At 37.5% G+C, this 20,230-nt stretch overlaps 1 protein-coding gene across 1 annotated transcript in view; it reads left to right on the plus strand.

Moving 5' to 3' along the window:
- GUCY1A2 (guanylate cyclase 1 soluble subunit alpha 2) overlaps positions 1–20,230 on the plus strand; it is a 434,074-nt gene that overhangs the window by 38,378 nt on the left and 375,466 nt on the right. Inside the window, exon 2 of the mRNA XM_036745237.1 lies at positions 10,096–10,157. Coding sequence (XP_036601132.1) covers positions 10,096–10,157 — 62 coding nt within the window. The remainder of the gene's footprint in view (positions 1–10,095; positions 10,158–20,230) is intronic.

Genomic DNA, 20,230 nt, shown 5'->3' on the forward strand with positions numbered 1-20,230 from the left:
GTATGGGAAGGCCAAAATAGCCCAGAATACAAATAAGTTAATCACTTCTAAATTGTCACAGAAAAAAAGCCCACTTAAGAAAAATTAAAGATATAGAGAAGATATAGAGATGATTTAGTTTGGAGAACAAAAAGGTTGAGAAGTGCCATGCTAACAATTTGCAAACATGGGAATATGGCTTTATGCAGCTGTTTTCCATCCTCAGTAAGAGCACAAGAGGAAATGAGCCTAAGTTGGATCATAAGGGATTTAGGTTTGACATACAGAAAATTTCCCAGATGTGAAGGTTTTAAGTACTGGAATGAATTATCAAGGGAGTTTGTGGAATCTTCTCTGGAGGTGTTTGTAAACAGGAAGATTTTTGTAGTCTGTTGATTTGGAACTGGTCTTTGAATCCTTGGTGCCTAAGACAGTACTTGGCAAATAGGGGCATTTAATACATTTTTGTTGATTGTTTGAAACATAGTCTTATTTAACCAAAGAGGGAGGTATTTTAGGTTACATTTCAGGGATGTGTCCCCTTCAAGTTGTTCCTTTGAACCTTCACATAAGTCTGATGAATTGAGTTGCATTGAATAGGGAATGAATTACTTTTTTTCGAAAAAGCATTCAAATGAGGCAAAGGTACAATTTTAAAACCACTTGAAAGTAAAAAAGAACTAAATATGGAACAGAAGTTATCATAAAATTGATTACATTTTAATTTTCATCATTTGGAACAATAAAAATGATGGCTTGGGACAGTTTTCTTAGCTGATCAGAACATGGTTTTAAATCAAGCCAAAGCTGAAACTTTGATCCCTATGTGTGCTAGTTAGTTTTGCTCTGTTCTGTGGACACATTTGATATCTCCCATACATACATTTTCCCATGCATACTACTAGGCATAACAGAACTCAGGGTGAGAGTTTGGATAGAACTGTACAAATCCATCACTACTACAGGGCAAATAGTTCAAAGAGGATGCTATTTACTGAAAGAGGGTCAGTAGCATTATTTTCTTATACCAAAAATAGCACATTTATTATTTTTAAATGATTCTTTTAAACCACTCTGAACGTTTTGAGTAAGTTATTGCTGCCATCCCTTTAAATAGTGCCCCCAGGTTTCCTTCCACTGATGAGTACTCCAATGGTTTTAAGAGATTGGGACCAACAGGACAAAAATGTCATATTTGTTAAATGCTCAGGAATTTTGTTGTAATTCTACCTCATCATGACTCTGGGAATCATGAAAATATTTGCTAGTATTTTCCAGATGTGGAAAGGGAGGCATTTTCCCAAGGCCTGTTGGTCCCAGGTGAAGCCTTGACCCCCTGAAAAATTTCAAAAGGTCAATTACACAGCTGGGACTAAGACGGAGGTCCTGACTTCAAATGATATATTTAGTTTACAGTCTATACTTCCTTACTTTTTATGTTGCCAATAGACTCATAGTCTGGGAAAACACAGAGATTCAACACATTCACCTACATTGACAGCTGCCTGTTCATTCACATTTCAAAAAGTATTCAATCCACTGGTTGGATTGAATTGACTGGTATCCTAATGTGTTTTATTGATGTTTTGACTGCAGGCAATCTTTAAACATTAAAGCAGTACCCTACCCCACACAATGGAAGCAGTTCAGCAATATCAACCCTATTCCTATAAAGAATTTGGTATTTGGACTGATTTTTAGTGCTATCTCAACTAAACAGCCAATTACTGACTTACCTAAGGGCAGTGGAGGAAACAGAGAGGAGAGAAAGCTGCTTGAGTTGAATAAGGTACCACCTGAAGAAGGCAAGTCTGGGTGAGGCTCCACAGATGGTTGGGGACAATAACAGGACAATAACAGGACAATAACAGTGCTAAGGAAATAGGGAGGAAAGAAGGTTCCTAACGGTTGGAAAGGAACCAAGAAAATGGAGGTGGGAAGGTACTGAAGATAAACCACCATTTTTACTCTTTAGCTAAGGGTGGGCCTTGCTGCTAATGGCTTTGACTGAAATACCTAGAAGCAATCATAAGTGAGCTAGTGATAAACATTCATGCTAAATATTTGTAGCAGTTTGCATATAGCATCCACTCAATCATTTAGTCTTAAGGAATAAAACCACCATTGCTGCTGTAGAAATTTTAAACATTGGAAGAGGATGACTTAGTAAAGGAGTATCCATTCACCCATTCCATCCCACTCCAAGAATATATATTGTGTTAGGATATTGTTTGGGTTACTTAAAACCAGATTCATTTAAACTGACATTTAGTGCAACCATACTTGTATTTCTGAGTATTTGTGAGAATCATGGTTTTAAGGCTCGAAAGAACTTTAGAGATTACCTATCCCCTCATCTTATAGATGAGAAAAGCTGGAGAAATTAAGTGACTTGCCCAAAGTCACACAGATAGAAATCATCTCCCTTCCCTTTTTGCTTTTCCTCATTTTATATTATGTGAGACAAACCTTTATTTAGGGCAGTCTGCTTCTGAATCATGGCTGCTTTCCTGATTGACAGAATTTGCTTTGAGATTCACTTAGCACATCATACCTAAATCAGTGTGCTAAAGAATTTCCAAACCACTTTCTTATATCTTTTTCTATTTGGAATCATTTCAAAAGTTTCTGGTGGTTAATTTTAATCATAACTACTCTAGAATACTATAAGGAAAGGAGGTTGCTTACTGTCTACAACTCAGAACTAAAGCTATTTTTAGTCACTTTAGTTTAAAAAATAAACAAAAGTGGTGGTGATATAGTGATGTAATGATTTCTTTTATGCAACTGGATCTATGCTATTACCTACTCATTCATTATATAATAATAGTACGGTTCAAGAGTGTGACAATGATAGTTCTCGAGGCACTTTTATAAATCTTATTTCTGTTGAACCTCAAAGCACCACTTCTATGTTGGCAAGCTTATATCAACTCTTCTCTTTTGATGTCCATGATTTATTTTACTGATGAGTTTATAATATCTCTCTGCTCTGTATCTTGCAATTGTCTGACTAAAAACAATAGCATTCTGACTTACCCATAAACACCAGTATACTGAGTGGTAGCTAACACATAAAGAAGAATCTTTGTGTTTCCCTTTGCTTATCTAACTGAATTGGTTCTGCCTGGATTATAAAGATCATGTGACTTTTCTATAGGGAAAGATTGTTAACATTGAACAGTTAAGTTTGAATTTCCTAAGTATTGGACTTACCAATCAGTTTTACTTGACATTGCCCAATGGAAACACTTCTAATTAAGGCTCAAGGAATGATTTAAACAAATAGTTCTCAAAATGTGGTCCCCCAGGCCATGGCTAGTTGATCTGCAATTGTTCTGTAGGGAGCCTTCAAGCTGGCACCTTAAAGGATTAATATGTAGAACATGATTGTGTCTGTACTTTACATATCTCCATGCCATAGGTTATCTTAAAATGTCAGTTTCTGAACATCTTATCCAAAGAAAATCATTCTTTCCATTTCTTTGTAGGGGGTGTGTGTGTGTGTGTGTAAGTCTCCATGTGTAATGTCAAACAAAAGTGCATAGGATTTGAGAATAGTGGGATCTTGTGCTTGGTTAAGCCACTTACTAACAAACTAGATAATATTTACTTTTGGAATCGAAGCATAAACCAGAGAATGATTTATGCATTTGCTATTTGTTCTTTCCCATGGTAGCACCAGTTGACAGTCTGTTTTAATGTCTGAATTTAAACCACTATGCATATAATTCACCAGAAACAGCACCAAGGATAGTTCCCTGCACTTGGAGTCAGAACACCTGGGTTCAAATCCTGGATCATGTCAAATGTTTGTGGTCTGGGAAAGTTACTTAACTTCACTAGTTTTTATTTTCCTCCTCTGTAAAACTAAGGAAGTTGAATTAGATGGCCTTTAAGGTCCTTTCTAGCTATAAATATATTATCCTATGACCTCCAAAGTCGTTTCCAACTCTCAAAGTCATGTTCATATAAATATTTATAGTGGGAAGGCCCAACACTTGTTAGTAACAAAGTTATAAGAGATCATTGTTTGCTAGGTTGAAGCATGGGTCTCTCACTTGTAACCTGTGGAACCTTAGGACAGGAGGAACCCCCAATGAAATACATATACAGAGTCACGGTGCTGATGGCATGAATGCATTTCTGGCTCACACAAGGTGAAATTGTCATATTAAGCTAGGCCTCCCACCCAGCAGCTTTTCCTTTGGTGATGGGCTCTCGTACTCTGAGTGATTCACTGACATTCAGTTTAGTGTCCTTTCCTTTTACCCTGGGCTGCTGGAATTCCTAGAGGTGGGGCACACTTGAGAATTACTCCGTTTCCTCTGTAGGCCTCTGGTAATTAAATTTATGCTCTTGAATCATGATTCTGTAGGTCTCTCTGAACAGAAAGTTTTTAGCTCTGTTTTTTATAATGTATTGTAATCCTGGGCAATAATTTCATTTTTCTGGGCCTATGTGCCTTCAACTTAGAATGAAAGGGTAAGGTTAGGATGTTCCTAAGGTCTCTTCTGTCTAAACAAAGACAAAACCAAACCAAACCAATGGGTTAGAGAGTAGTCTCCCTCTGTGGACTTTAATTGACTGTGATGTTTGTTCTACTGCTATTTTGTCAATCCTCTGCCCAGCCCCACTTCTCAATTCTCCTTTCTTTCCCTATGACCCTTTGGTGGTGGGACTGTGTAGAATATTAGGGATTATTTTCCCACTCTGTATCCCAAAGTAGACTACACTGGCCAGGCTGTACCGCTAGCCTCAATCTCAAATTTAGTTTTGAGAATCACCATTTTGGTGATTTGAATGTGCCAGGAAAAGCTTTTATTCCATTTTCACACATTACCCTCATTCTTGGGCTAGTGGAATTGGTGCCATCCTCTGATGGAATCCATCATCATCATCATCACCATCATCCATCAACATCATCATCAACACAACAGTAATAACACAGGCTTTCAAAGTACAGAGGTCAAAATCATGTTGGAGAATTGTGGAGTAGCAATTGCCTTTCCAAAATGTGGATGCCCTCCTCCCCCCAGGTTAAGAACTATAATTACATCAACCCTGTCATCATTCATGGAAGGGATATGTCAGGTTCCTCTTCTATAGCTCCATTTACTATCCCTGTAAGTTTCCAAAGTTCCTTTCTGTAGCCACCACTTCCGTATACGTGGTATCTTCCCTTTTTAGAATATAAGCTCCTTAAGGACAGAGATTAACTTCACTTTTGCATTTGTATTCCTAGGGCTTAAGCATATACAAAACACTTAAAAGTTGTTATTCTTTCATTTATCATATCCCTCCTTCCTGCCTTTAATGGACTTGTTTCAAGGATGTGCTCAGTGAACTTGTAGAAGATGAGCTAATATCCTCATACCTTAATTCAACTACAGAAAGCCATTTTGTAATTGATTTAAATTAGGTACAAAATCTGATGGATTTTATCCATTGGTGCAAAAGTTTGTGGAATATTGAAAATAGCAGGATATCTACTTATTCCAGACTCAGCAAAAATGAAGAGAGGGAGACAGAGACAAAGAGAGACAGAGACAGAGACAGGGACAGACAGAGACATGGAGAGAGAGACAGAGAGAGACAGACAGACAGACAGACAGACACACACACACACGCACACACACAAAGTGAGAGAGAGAGAGAGAGAGAGAGAGAGAGAACAAAGTATCTGACCCCATCAAAAAAGAGTGAAAACAAGGTAACAATAATAACTGGTATTTGTGTAGTAGGATTTATGAAACACATATATTCTCCCATTTGATCTTCATAACAAACTTGTAAGGTAGAAACTAAAGGTATCATTTAGCCTTATTATACAGATAAAGAAGTCTAGGCTCAGAAAATCTGAGTGACATCCCATGTGAAGTCTACAAGCATTTACTAAGCAGGTACTTACTATGGGCCGGGCACTGTGCTAAGCACTGGGGATACAAAGAAAAGCAAAAACAGTCCCTGATCTCAAGGAACTCAGTCTGTCTCTAGGCAAGACAACACAAAACAACTCTGTGCAAACAAGATATATACAGAATAAATTGACCATAATCAACAAAGGAAAGGCATTAGAATAAGAGAGACCAGAAAAGGCTTCTTGCAAAAGGTAGGATTTTACTTAAGACTAGAAGGAAGCCAGGAGGGAAAACATTCCAGACTTGGGAGGACAGCCTGTGAACATGCATAGAGTTGAGAGATAGTCTTGAATGGGAGCATCAGCATAGAGGCCAGCGTCAGTTCCCAAAGCATTGTATCTTTTTCCTTCTACATCTCTTGGATCTGTATCCTTCTCTCCACTCGCAGAAGAAGAGCCCTGGTCCTATTTGTTTAGACCCTCCCAACCTCTTGCCTGGAATATTGCAGTAGTCTAATTGATTTTCCTGCCCCAAGTCTTTCCCATCTCTAATGCATCCTCCTTTTGCACTAGCTATCCTCTGTGCCTGAACTCCTTCCTTATGACTACATCTTAAATGCCGTTTCTTTCAAGGATCTTTTCAAGGGCCACCTTCTTTGTGAAGCCTTTTCTAATCTCCTCAACTGCTAGTGACATCCCCTTAAAATTATCTTTATTTATTTTGTATATATCTATGTATGTACAGGTTGTCTCACCCAGCTAGACTGTAAGCTCCTTCAGGGGAGGGACTATTTCACTTTTATCTTTGTATCCTTAGCACCTAGCACAGTGCCTAGCAAATAGTAGGTGCTAAATAAATGCTTGTTGATTGACTGGAGGTAAGAACTGTCCCTAACCAGAAGACTGTGCTTTATTTGTATTTTGACCATTTTTGGTCAGTTACGGAATTTTTTTTCAAATGTGAGAAGATTCCTTTCAAATAGTAGTCAGGTCCCTAAGCAGAGTGATTTTGTATCTTTAAAGACAGGCTTCTGTGAAACAAACTTTGATAAACCAGAAGATTAGGACATTTTCTGTCTGTCAACAACCATAGATGTAGATTGGCACATTGGAGAAGGCACACTGGTCCTGGTTAACCATAGGGTTGATATAGAATGACTTGGCTTACCTGAAACTCTGCAGAATGTTCCCAGAGGATATTTTCTTTTTAATACATTTCAGAGGCAGCAAATTTAACTCCTGCTGAGAGCAGGAGTAATTGCTTTACACAGGGAAAAAGTTCTTTAAAAGGCTTAATTCCTTTCACAGGAATGTACTTTCTGACAACCCTTTGAGTTTTAAAGACAGCAAATTCTTAGTAAAGAGAAAAAATATACTTGCATACAAATGAGGCTGTTCTTGGGGTAACTGACCCCATGTACTCTGATATCTACTGCTACATGTTTTCTGACAAGACCTATTGCATAGGCCAGTCCTGCCATGGTATTCTCCATCCTTCAGATACATTGCCAAAGGGAAAATTATCTTGGCTCAGGAACTATCAATACAGTGCCAGAGACCTCGGAATCCCAGGAGTCCTGCCAATGACTAATGATAGTTTGGTTTAGGTTGTCCTTGGGTTAAACCCTTAAGGCACATTTTCCCCCTTGCACACTACTGTAAGTATTAGGAAATGCCTATGTCTGCCTGTTCATACTTGTAACACCTTTGGCTGTGCTGCAGTAGTCAAAAGCCTCCTCTTTAGGCTTATACTGGGTGGACCATAACTTGAAAAGAACTCTCTTTCTCTAAGTAGCAGGGAATTAGAACTGATGTTTATCTAGTTCTATAAAGATTACAATGTTCTCTAGAGACCCTATCTCATCATTTAAGCTTTAAAATAATCCTTTTATTCCTGTTTTGTAGATGAAGAAGTGGGATGAGAGAGGTTAAGTGACTTGCCCATGGTCCCAGGGCTAGTAAGTGTCAGAGGAATTCAGGTCTTACTCATTCCAAGTCCAGTACTTCAGTCACCATGCCATTGTTCAATGTACATGACTATGGTACTTATTTGCTTTTCCAATTTGGTTTAAAAGAAATTAAGTTTCTATCATGGGAAAACTTTTATGAATTGATGCAGAGTGAAATAACTAGACCCAAGAAAACAATATAAGAAATAGCCTCTGCCCTAGAACCTCTGCCCTATGCTCATGTTCCCCCCACCCTTTCTCAACTCACAACTTTGTGGGGACATCTGAATTAGTAGGGAACATAACTGAGATGTTGAGGTCATAAAGGGATAAGGTCCCAGGATGATTCTTCACATCAAACAAGTGAGACAAACTGTCAGTTGCCAATACTTCATCTTTTCCCTTCCTCCTACTGTGGTATTTTTCTGATTTTACTTTGAGGTAGCCTCCATCTGACTTTTGACCTTAGGTCTTAGAATCATTTCTTGACTTCCTCCTTGTTCTCTAGATCAGTTGTCTTTATAAGGTCCTAGTTTTGGAGCTTGGCTCATTGTTCACTCCTTAGATCCTGGTGCGTTTGCTCCATACAATGATATCTCTAATCTCCACAACAAATTGTCCACCACTGTCTCAACAGACAGATAAATTAATGACCCATTCAAGCCTTATAATGTTCTGAATACATGATACAATAGAGAGAGCACTGGATTTGGAGTCAGAAGGTATGGGTTCAAATCTTTAGCTCTACTACTCACTACCTTTGTGACTTTAGGAAAGCCATTTCATCTCTCTAAGCATCAGTTTTCCTCATATATAAAATGAGCAGGTTGGACTTGATAAATTCTAAGGTCCTTTCCTACTCTAAATCTATTAACTTATGATTATCCTAGAGTTTTTAATCACTTACCAATACAAGCTTACATGGTCTGTGTACATCCTTGTGACAAATCACTTATCTGATAATTTTATGACTAAGGAGATTTTTTTTCTCTTCCTCATTGACTTACTTAATATTTTGCCCATTATTGTTTTCACTGATTATCCTCTTAGCAAAAATTATCTTTTGCTTCCATTCTATTTTGTGAGGAATGTGTTTTGTGATCTTTGTGCCTTTCCTATCTCTTCCTATGTTTGAAACCTTCCCTGGGCTGAAGAATGCTAAGAAGAGATTCACTGATTTTCATGGGATTAAAAAAATTTTATCCTGAGTTATCAGAGAGAGGGAGAGGATTATAAAGCTTTGTCAGGAACAGTTTGGGAGTTGGCAGCAATTTAATTTCCTGCCCCTAAGTCCTTGTGACCACCCCAGAAATTCCCCAGTGTTTTGGTAGCAACCCCATGGGGACCTTGAGAAAATTAGGTTGGTGACTGTTCTATTCATGAATAGGTGGGATCATTTAAAATTACTTTCTCCTGTTAGCCTCATGCTAGAATCATACTCCTAAAATATGGTAGATTTTCAAAGTCCTCATCTAGTAAAAAACTAAAAACCTCTTTATAAAAAAGAAAATTCCTTCCATCATCCTGTCTTCATCATCACCTCCTCCCCACAAGAAACTCCACCCTGGGCTCTGATAGTGAGTTTTCATCATATCTCATCTAGGTCACCGATTCACTCTTGTCTTATCTGCACCCTCCCCTACCCCCATTTTCTAGCTTCTCTTTATGTGTTGTCCTTCTCTATTAGCATATAAGTTCCTTGAGGTCAGGGACCTTCATTTTTATCTTTCTTCGTATCCCTAGTACTTAGTAAAGCACCCAGCACATAGTAGATGCTTAATAAATGCTCTATCTGTCTATCTAGCTGGCTATCATCTTTCATTTATCTGTCTCACTTTACTGCCACTTGAATGAATATCCTTTGAAATTCTAGTTGAAATAGAATAGCAGGACTTGTCAGAGATCCCTACTGGATTGGACACTGTCTTTCATATTTATATATGTATGATGGTTGCATATAACCATCAAACATCTTGTAAATTCTTTGGGGGAAGTAATAACTTCATTGTCTTCAATCCTGGGCACATTGAAGGAACTCAGTTTTGAATTGAATTGAATAACTGGGAGAAAGAATCTTGAAGAAACTGCTAGGAATATAACAATTTACTTCAGATGGAAAATGTCTGAGATTGTGGAGGCATCCTCTCAGTTCCTGTGGGGAAAACACATGGCAAAATGCAAAATGGGTTAATATTGTAAAACAAGCAACATTACATGATAAATCAGTAGCCACCTAGCTGCCTATGATGCTTGGAACAGGGCTGGCAATGATTTGCTGATAATATCTTTTTTATTATTATTCTGTAGCCTCAGATTATACAGCAGACTCTCAAGAGGACACTACAGTATTATGAGCATCATGTTATTGGGTAAGTAAAAAGGATTTTGTTGATTATCAGGGGGTAAATTTGCTCACTAATTGTTGAGCAAATGGTTTTCTGCCATCTAGCCCTTGGCCTGAGTGATGTGACCCACTTTCTATCTCAGTTTCTTGATGTGCCTATTTGGTATAGCCAGCTATTATGGGCGGTAGAAGTGGGATTCTCTAATGGTTCAGTGAGGTATATCAGAATCCCAGTGATGGTCTTTGGATTAGATTTTATAATCTGATAATATACAATAATAATAATAATTACCAGCATTTACATAGCATCTTAAAGTTTCCAAAATCCTTTACATGTATAATTTCATTTGCTTCACACAACAATCCTTTTAGATGCTATTATTAGCCCCACTTTACAGATGAAGAAGCTGAAGCTGAGAGAAATCAAGTCACTTGCCCAGAGTCACATAATTAGTAAGTGTCTGAGACTAGATTTGAACAAACATCTTCCTGACTCCAAACCTAGCACCCTTTCCACTGCATACCACTTACCAATTGAAAAACACACAGAGACCTATCACAGTCCTCTTAGATAAGGGTGGCTCAGCTAAAGGCACTTTTCTTATATTATCTTCTTTTTTTTTAGTCTACCCCCTCATTTTCCAAGAATGTTCATAGTATAGATTATTAGCTTTTCTTATTGGATCAGAAACTCAATTGTAGCAAGACATTAGAAATAACTGGGGAATGTAAAACAGTATACTATATAGTATTCTAGCTCACACACACACACATTTATAATTCACACTACAATTCAGAATCTATATTCCCCTAGAGAAAATTCCTTATGAGATAAAAATTCTATTTGGTAGTAGTGTGTGTGGGAAGGTCACAATTCAGAACATGCCCACTCTTTGTTTTCAGAAGTTTGTAGCAAAGAAGTTGGGATAAATCATTGTGGCTGGGGTAAAAAATATTTTTTTTCTGGCTTTCAGGGAGAGGTAAAATTTGCCAAGGAGCATATGGCAAGAAAGCCTTCTGGAAAAAATAATCAAGAGAATGCCAATGACCTTGTGGACATGCTCTATAAGGGTTTAAAGATTGTTAGTTTTCATTACATAAGGGATTTTTTTGAGAAGTTGCCATATCAGTCCTCTTGAATCAGATGCAGCTGGAAAAATGGCAGAGTGAAATTGTTAGTTTGAGACCATTAGCTATTTTAAACTATATTTATTTTAATCTGGTCATAGATCCATTAGGCTGTACTATTAAATATAAATGTTATGTCAAAATTAATCCCCTCCTCACATTCCAAAATAAACTTGATCCCTCATATCAAGCTAACTACTCAAAGTATACTCCTCCACCCTTTGTGACAACATTAATACATTAACAATAATTGTTTTCCTAGAAATGATATTGTTCTGTTTCTTGTAAAATTAGATCTTGTAAATTAGATCAGGTTGCTGATAACTTTGACAATCAGGCAGCCAACTTGCATTATGTTAATTCAGGCCAAAACTTTTTCTTCAATAGAAAATTTGTTGAATATTGAATCAACTCTTCATTTCATTTTAGTGTCCATATAAATATGACCTGTGGCCAAATCCCAACGTTTGCTACCTGTGTGACGTTGAACAAGTCATTTCATCTTGCTGGGACTCATTTCTCCATCTGTAAAATGAGATGGTTGGAATAGATATCTTCTGAAGTTCCTTCCAGCCCTAATTCTATTATTACATGATTTTATGCTTTTATTTTTTATTCTATATAATCTTTTATCACCCATTGTCTCTACAACTCAAAGAAAGCAAACAAGGAACTGTATACAATGCAATGTGAGTGTAGTTGACTGTGTAGTGACCATTTAAAAAGACCTAAAGCCTCTAGTATGTCTCAGAGAACTCAAGTCTCACTTGCTTCTGGCTGTGTCTATGCTGGAGACTAAGTATACTCCATCTTCCTGTTTCCCCTGACCTCTTCTTGCCCTTCTATTTTTGGAAATTTCCATTCTGCATCCTTGTGCTCTCTATTCGATTCAGCCAGACTCCATGCATCAACCAATACCTAGAGTTTCTTTGTCCATGACCACAGAAGGACCTGACTGAGAACTTGCGCTTGTCCCATAAAACCTATTGCCTGCAGTGGTCTCAGAGATCTACCTCTAGCATTAAGGTTATTATAACTCCAGCATCCTGAACACTAGCTATAGAAAGCCTGTGAAGTGGTCAGTGGAGATGTGCATGATGAATTCAATGGCAATCTCTCCAAAGAGCCATTGCTGACTTCCCTTCCTCCTGCTGTGGCCTAAAGTCTATAGTGACCAGGGTCCTGGTAACTGACCTGGTTTTTTTGCCTTCTCTCATGGTTCCTATTCTCTTTCCCAGGGAGCTTCAGTTTAGGGTTTGACCCTACACTTGAGTGAGTTAAAATGAGCTATCATAAAGGCCCAGTTCTTTATTCACTACTGGCCTGTGAACCTTCTCTAAATCTCATGCTTGTCTTTAAAGACTGTGTCACTGGTTAAACGTGCTCTAACTAGATGTTCTTGATCGGTTGCATAGGAAAGTTGGCCTTAGGATCATAAATCTAGAGCTAGAAGGGACCCCAGAGGTATCTAGTCCAATTGACTCTTTTTATAGATGAAAGAAACTGAATTCCAGGGAGGATACCATGATGGAAGTACTTTTATTCATAACTTCTGATGATCCTGCTTTGCTACTGATAAACAAAGATAACTTGATAAAATTGTTCAATCTGATGCGCCTGGTCTCACTTTTATGCTCCCTTTCCCTCTCTCTGGCATCTTGTCATCTCTTCATTATCCGACCCACCCTATTTATTTCCTACTCTGTTTTCTTCTAGAGCCCAGTGCCTTTGAGTTTTTTTTTATTCCCCTTTCCCATTAATGCAGGAAAGGGTCTGAATACATCATTTTTGCTTTGGAGCTCGTTTATGCCAAAGTGTTAATAATCTGAGATATGCTTATTTTAAACCTTTTGTCTCTATTGTGGAAAATAAACTTAGTTAAAAAAGGCAGTATAACCTTATAGAAAATAGGAAGAAGAGTAACACATACCTTTAGAAATTGTTGATAACTAATGATTATTATTTTATTATCAAATGTGTTAAATAATTTATAGATTATTAATATCTATTATTAATAATTATTAGTAACATTTCTAAACCACTCTGAAATTTACAAAATGATTTCTCCCAAATACTATGAAATAGATAGGGCATGTATTAAAATCCCCATTTTAGAGATGAGGAATCAAAACTCAAAGGAGTTTTGGATAATGAGTCAGAACTGGTATGTTAACTGAAATCTTTTGACTCCAAATTTGCTATTTTTTTCAACACAGCACACTAACTTATATCAAAAGCTTTGCCCCTGTGTCATCTTGTCATTCATGTCTTGCCAGGTCCCAATCTTGGATCCTTGCCACTGTCTATTTCCTCTAATCCTACTCACATGCTGCTCAACAGAACTGGAGGAAGTCATACAACCATACTAACTGGGTCTACTATAAATTTATGCTCTCTAATTTCAACTGGGGCCTCACAAGGCAATCACAAGGCAATCCTTTTATTCCTCTCTAGTTGATTCTCTAACTTTCTCTATGGAGAAAGTAGCTATTCCAAATCTTCTCTTCTTTCCTTAAGCCCCCCATAGCAATCCTTCTTGAACCTCTCATCTAAGGATCTCAACTCCTAGTTTACTAAAACGTTAGAAGCTATTCTTCCTCCTTTAGTCCAGAGATAAAGTTCCTTCTTTTCCCTTTCATGCCACACTTCCTTGGAATCATTCTCTATTCTTTAGTCCAATCTCTCATTAAGAGATTAAGGTCAACACACTCTATGAGTACCGTTGATCTTCTGTTTCTAGAGCAGATAGCAACCTTAGTTATTTCCTCCATCTCTAATGTTCACTCTCTTGCTACTTTCTAGTTCCTTCCCAATAGCCTATAAACACATTTGAGTCTTTTCTATCCTTCAAAAATCCTCAATAGACCCTACTATCCCTTCAAGCTGTCACCATCTGCTTCTTCTACCTTTCTCAGCAAAACTTGTGGGGAAAATAAAAAAAAAACTGTCTACCCTTACTGCTTCCACTTTCTCTCCTCTCATTCACTTCTTTGCACTCTGGTTTTTGACATCATTATTTGATTGAAACTTTTCTTTCTAGTTACCAGTGATCTCTTATTTGCTAAATCTGGCAGTCTTTTCTTAATTTTCATCTTTCTTGACATCTCTGCAGTAACAGTGTCAGCCACCCATTTCTCGTGAGTATTCTCCTGTGTTTTTGTGACACTGCCCTCTTTCTTCTTTTCCTGTTTGTCTGACCACTCCTTATTGGTCTCCGTCACTCATTCACCCTTATTATACCCCCTCACTATATTTATACTCCAAGGATCTGTCCTTGACCCTCTTCTCTTCTTTGTCTAATCTATCTCATTTGGTTACCTTACCTTATCTTCAGCCTTAGAGTGTCTCCTGAGCTCCAGGCCCACATCACAATGTTCTATTAGTCACTTCAAACCAGGTGTCCTGAAGTCATCTCAAACTCAACACATCTAAAATAAAATTCATTATCTTTTTATCCAAATAAGGGTAACAGACAGAAGAAATATCAGGATCATATGTTCATTAGACACTTGGTGGCCTGGGTGCATACCTAGGGGTCCAATGTCTCTCCACCCAGAAACTTACAACATTTCTTTCCTCAGCCACTACCAGGAAAAAAAGAAAGTGATTTAGCCATTCATGTCTTTTTGTATGCACACCAAGTTCTAGCTCAGCAGCCAATCAAAAGATTTTTCTTAACCATGAAGTAATCAAACAGGAAATAATCACGAAATACCTATGCATGCCCTGAATGGGGACAGAATTCTTGCATTACATATCCTCATACACTTCTAAAAACAGGTTTGACAAATCCCCCACATGAATTGGCAGCAGGCTGTGCCCCCTGCTCATACTCATGAAGACAAGTTCCCCACTGCCCATTCTTTCCATTACATATGCACATATTACCTCCCACAATAGACTATAAGTTCCTTGTGGGCTGACATTGTTTTGCCTTTGTCATTGTATCCCTAGCACCTAGCAAAGTACTTGGAATATAGCAGACTTTAAATAAATATTTGTTTGCTTGCTCGAAAATTGATTTAAAAAAAGCCTGGCATAGAACATTTAGATTAGATTAAAAGGAGGCAGAAACAGAATTTTAGTTTGATGGACTAGCCTACTAATACTTAAGTTTGAATTACAAAGTGTTTGAAATGATTTGCATAAGAGATTTAAAAGACTATAGGTGTTCATTTCAAGATGCAATGGATCAGGTAGTAGTCCTACGGCCCATTCTATCTAAACATGAAATGATAATGTCCCTTCATTATGGCTAGCCTAAGGTTCAGCATCTTCTTCTCTGAAGTATACTTTAGGCTCTACTAGTCAAAGATTTGTATTTCAAAAGACACTAGACACGTGGTGTCCTGGGTGCATACCTAGGGGCCCAAGGTCTCTGAACTAGCTCATAGCTCCATTCATGGGAAATATTCTTATACCCCAAAGGGAAAATAATGATGATGCCCTTGTGACACTTCTTGGTACATTTTTATTAAAAAATTCTGGGGGAAGTAGTAGAAGGCTAGAAGAAATGTGACATTAGGAGGAGAGGTTACTTTATTTCTGGGAGGGTTCTGCAGGAGCTGAGGGCCAATGATAACATCTGCCACATTGGGGATTACTTACTCTGGGCCAGTCCATGAAGCTATGAATATGAGACAGTTCTATAGAATTATATACTACAAACTTATTGAACAGATGGAAAAAATGGCAGATGAATTCCTGAAATAGATTACAAAGATATTTTAAAGACATTGTTGTGATGGGAGGCTATTTGGGCTGAAGTGATAAGAAGAGAAGCTCAAGATAAGAATTGTCCTTTAGGTATTTGATATAGAAGGAGTAGAGTTCTGGGCTGTTTTGCAGAGCAGAACTTGGGCTTGTGATGTGGGAGAACCCCTGGACCAGGGTGGGAGAGAATGAAAATGACTCAGATTTTGGCATTAAAAACAAATAAATAAACCACTTTTGAGGACAGTTCAACAATGGAATGGGCAGTCTGCTGAGCGAACTCACTTGGATTGGTAGTAGAGATTACATGATTGTCAAGAATGATATAGGAGGGATTTCCACACTGAGTCAGAGACAAGACTAGATGGCCTCTAAGGCCCTTTCCATCTCTAAGATTCTATGAATCTGTCTGATTCAACAGTACACGGTACCAGAGAAAACTGGAAGGATTGATGCTGATTACAGCTACTGGAGAACTAATAAAAAACTAAAAATATGGTTTGGCTGTGAAAAAGTAATATTAATTACAGTAATTTATGTGACCTGTTTACCATTTATGTTTAATCACAATGTAACAAAATAATTATTATGCATACCATTAAGCATGTATTCACATTACCTTTGTTGTCAGTTTTATTTGCTTACAAAAGGAATATATGTACACACGTAGGCTCACTTATTTGTATGTATGTATTATGTATGCATAAATATGCTCATATAATATGGTTATCTTTTCATAGCTTAAAAAATTAGAGAGAACATTAACTGTGAGTATAAATTTTAGACTAGTGGCTACTAACCTTGCATTATTAGAAAATAGATCTTTTTTTGGGAGTGGATGAATGACAAAAAATAGATACTAGATAGATAGATGAGTAGATAGAACATTTGTTAGGCATTTACCATATGTTAGGCATTATGCTAAGACCTGGGGATATGAATAAAAGCAAGAAGGCAGTCCCTGCCTTCAATTAGCTCACATTTTAATTGAAGAAGACAACATATAAAGAGGAGTGGAAAACATCTTCTATCAGAGAGACTGGAGACTGAGGAGCAGAGTTCAAGTTTGCAGTGGGAGAGATGAGGATGATGGCCAGAGTGAGGGCAATGTGATGTGGAGTTGGCCCAGAAGTGGCATAGAGTCCCGGTTCCAGGCAAGATAAGTCAGAAAGGAAGAGATATAATTTAGAGCATAGGCAAAACACGTGGGTTATTAGGGGATTGGAATCTGAGGGAGCTAGGGATGCAGAGATTATATGATTCATCACATTAATTGACTTTGTTAAATTACCCTTCCCCTTTCCTCAACCTCTCTTACCCTGCAAACTTTTAGATCTTTCCAGCTTTGAGCTCTTCATGCAGAATACAGAAACTGAATCATTTCCTGCATGTTCAGTTCCTTAGTCTGCTTGGACCCTTAGAGATTTAGCAGTAGGAGCTAGACATTCATTCTCAGTATTCTCTTGAGCAGATGTTCACATCTGTAAGAGCTGTAGGAAGTAATTGGGTTTCATTGGCTGCAGCTTCCCTGTCATAGTCAAATGTGTGTTTGTGTTTCAGATTTCTTTATCTTAGCTAGATTCACACTTCTGCTTGATATGTTAACAGGACACATTGCTTTAGTTATTATTAGCAATCAGCCCAGCATCTCATCTGTGGGATCATTTCTCACAAAAATTTAGGATTGGTTACTATTGAATCATATAATCATAGGCTCTAGAGCTATAGGGAACCTTGGAGTTTTTCTCATACAATTGCCTAATTCTACAGAGAAGGATCTTGAGGTCCATATAGGTTAAGTGTATGCATCAATCAATCAATAAAGATTTATTAAACATCTGCCCTGTGCCAGGTACTTTGCTAGGCAAAACAGACTAACTCCCTTTTAGCATTGGTTAGAAGGTAAGCACTGAGAAGTCTGAAATGAGATGCTCATAATATTGAAAAAAACACTGAAGCATATATGTAAGGAGATATTCAGAATATCAGAATTTATTTTCTCCTTTATACCAGAATATTTATTTTTGTCATAGACACTAGAATTGTATCTGAAGCTGTAATTCTCTAAACTCCATCTTTAACAAGTGATCATCCACATTGTACTTGCAGACCTTCCATGGAGAACACAGTATACTCAAGACAGTTGATTCTATTTAAAAATGGCTGTAGTCATTAGCAAGAATTTCCTTGTAAGAACCAGAATTTTACTTCTTTGTAACCATCTATTCACTGGTTGGTCCTAGCTTTTCTTTCTGGGAATAAATAGAATCAGGATAATATAGAGAGGCAGTTTAGCATATTGGATAGAGGCCCATCTTTGAAGTCATAGTCTTGGGTTAACATTCTGTCTCTAGTACATAGTGAATATGTAACAATGAGCAAAGTAACAGATGATTCAGTCATCTGTGCTGGTCAAGAGAATTTATGTCTCTTTTTTTGTGGCAACTCTTCAAATATTTTAAGACTGCAGCCTTTTCTCAAGATTAATACCTCTAGTTCCTCTGTGCTATTAAGAATCATATAATCACATAATCTCAGAGTTGGAAGGGACCTTAAAGATCATCTGATCCAACCCATTCCTGAACAGGAATCTTCTCTACAACATCACTGAGAAGTGATCATAGGACCTTTGCTTGAAAACTTCTAGTGTTGGGGCACCCTTGGTTTCCTTCAGTTAATGAGAGGACTTCTAGGTCCCTTGTCATCTCAGTCATCCTCTTCTGGAACCCTGCTTTATCTCATCAATGTTCTTTCCAAAATGGAGTGCTCAGAATTAGATGCAGTTCTCCAGGTGTGTTCTGAGCAGCTCAGAGTATATATAGCTAGACTCTCACCTCACTTATTCTGGGAGTTATAATTCTGTTAATGCAGTCCATCATCTGGTCAGCTTTTTTGGCCACATGCCACAGTTGTGCTTCATATGAAACTAGCGCTCTTCTAAAAAGCTTCCCTACTTGCTTTTTATATTTACTACTGTCTAGCTATGTTTTTCCTTCTTGTACTTTTGAAGTTGATTTTTTGGACCCAAGTATAGGCCTTTACATTTGTCATTATTAAATTATCTCAACAACTTAGACTAATGGGCCAAATATAATGTAAATTTAATAAATTAAAAATATATAAATGTAAAATCTAATGCTTGGACTCAACCAGGTGCACAGTTATAGAACTGGGGAAGAGTGATTAGATACAGTTTGTGTGAAAAAGTCATTTAAGCATTTCTGAACCCATCTAATTATGTCATCCAATCCTACCTCTCTATGCTTTCCACAAGGGTACTTTTGGAGAGACTTTGCCAATGTCTACTACATCTCTGCCATTTCCTGATCTATCAATCAAGTAAACATGTTCAGATGATTGAAGTTACCCATAATTCTGTTCTATCACTATGACAGTGTTGTTATTTGCATCTGGAACTTTTTATTTCATTCTTCCTTTTGATCAAGAGATCTGTGTACCCCTGTCCCACTATATAATCTTCTCTGCTTTACATTCTTTTTATCTTTAACTGTATGCTCTTTCCCATGCTTCCTCCTATGTTAGTGAATTTACACAAAGATATTTGCCTATATCTTGCTTGTTGTTTGCACTTTGTCTGCTCCCATTAAAGTGTTGGATCCTGGTGATCAGGGACTATTTTGTTTTTTGCATTTCTTTGTATCCTCAGTGTTTAACACAGTGCCTGGCACATAGTAGGTGCTTAAATGCTAGTTGACTGACTTTTGAACAATTTATAACCACTGCTATATTCTATTACTGTATTGTAGGCATGGGATGCAACTAGCCAAACTTTTAAGTTTGCTACAAGTTCATATGTACTTTCTTGCAATATTGTCCTAATACAATGAATAACTGCTGCCTATTGGATGTTAGACTGAGAAATTATCTCCCATTGCCATTTAAAATTAAGTCCTTCCATCATTCCTATTATTACCATGTATACTATTTCAATTTTACATAATTGAACTTTTATTTTTTTCCTTCTTTATTGATTTCAATAGGCACATTGAGACTGTGACAACTTCTTATTGTAATGGTCAACCCTAGGTATTACAGAGAATAAGCACCTTTTTGGGGGTTTTCTAGTACATGATCTTCTGAGCTGTTTTATTTCTAGAGATATGAGCCTACATATATATGTATTTATATATGTATTACTTACATGATTGTGAGTTGATTAGGGAACTGAGAGACTAAGTGACCAGGGTCAATCAGCCCTATCTATGTCACAGTTCAGCACTCTAATTTAGGGGATCT

The sequence above is a fragment of the Trichosurus vulpecula genome, chromosome 2 (assembly GCF_011100635.1).
Source record: "Trichosurus vulpecula isolate mTriVul1 chromosome 2, mTriVul1.pri, whole genome shotgun sequence".
Taxonomy (NCBI): Eukaryota; Metazoa; Chordata; class Mammalia; order Diprotodontia; family Phalangeridae; genus Trichosurus; species Trichosurus vulpecula.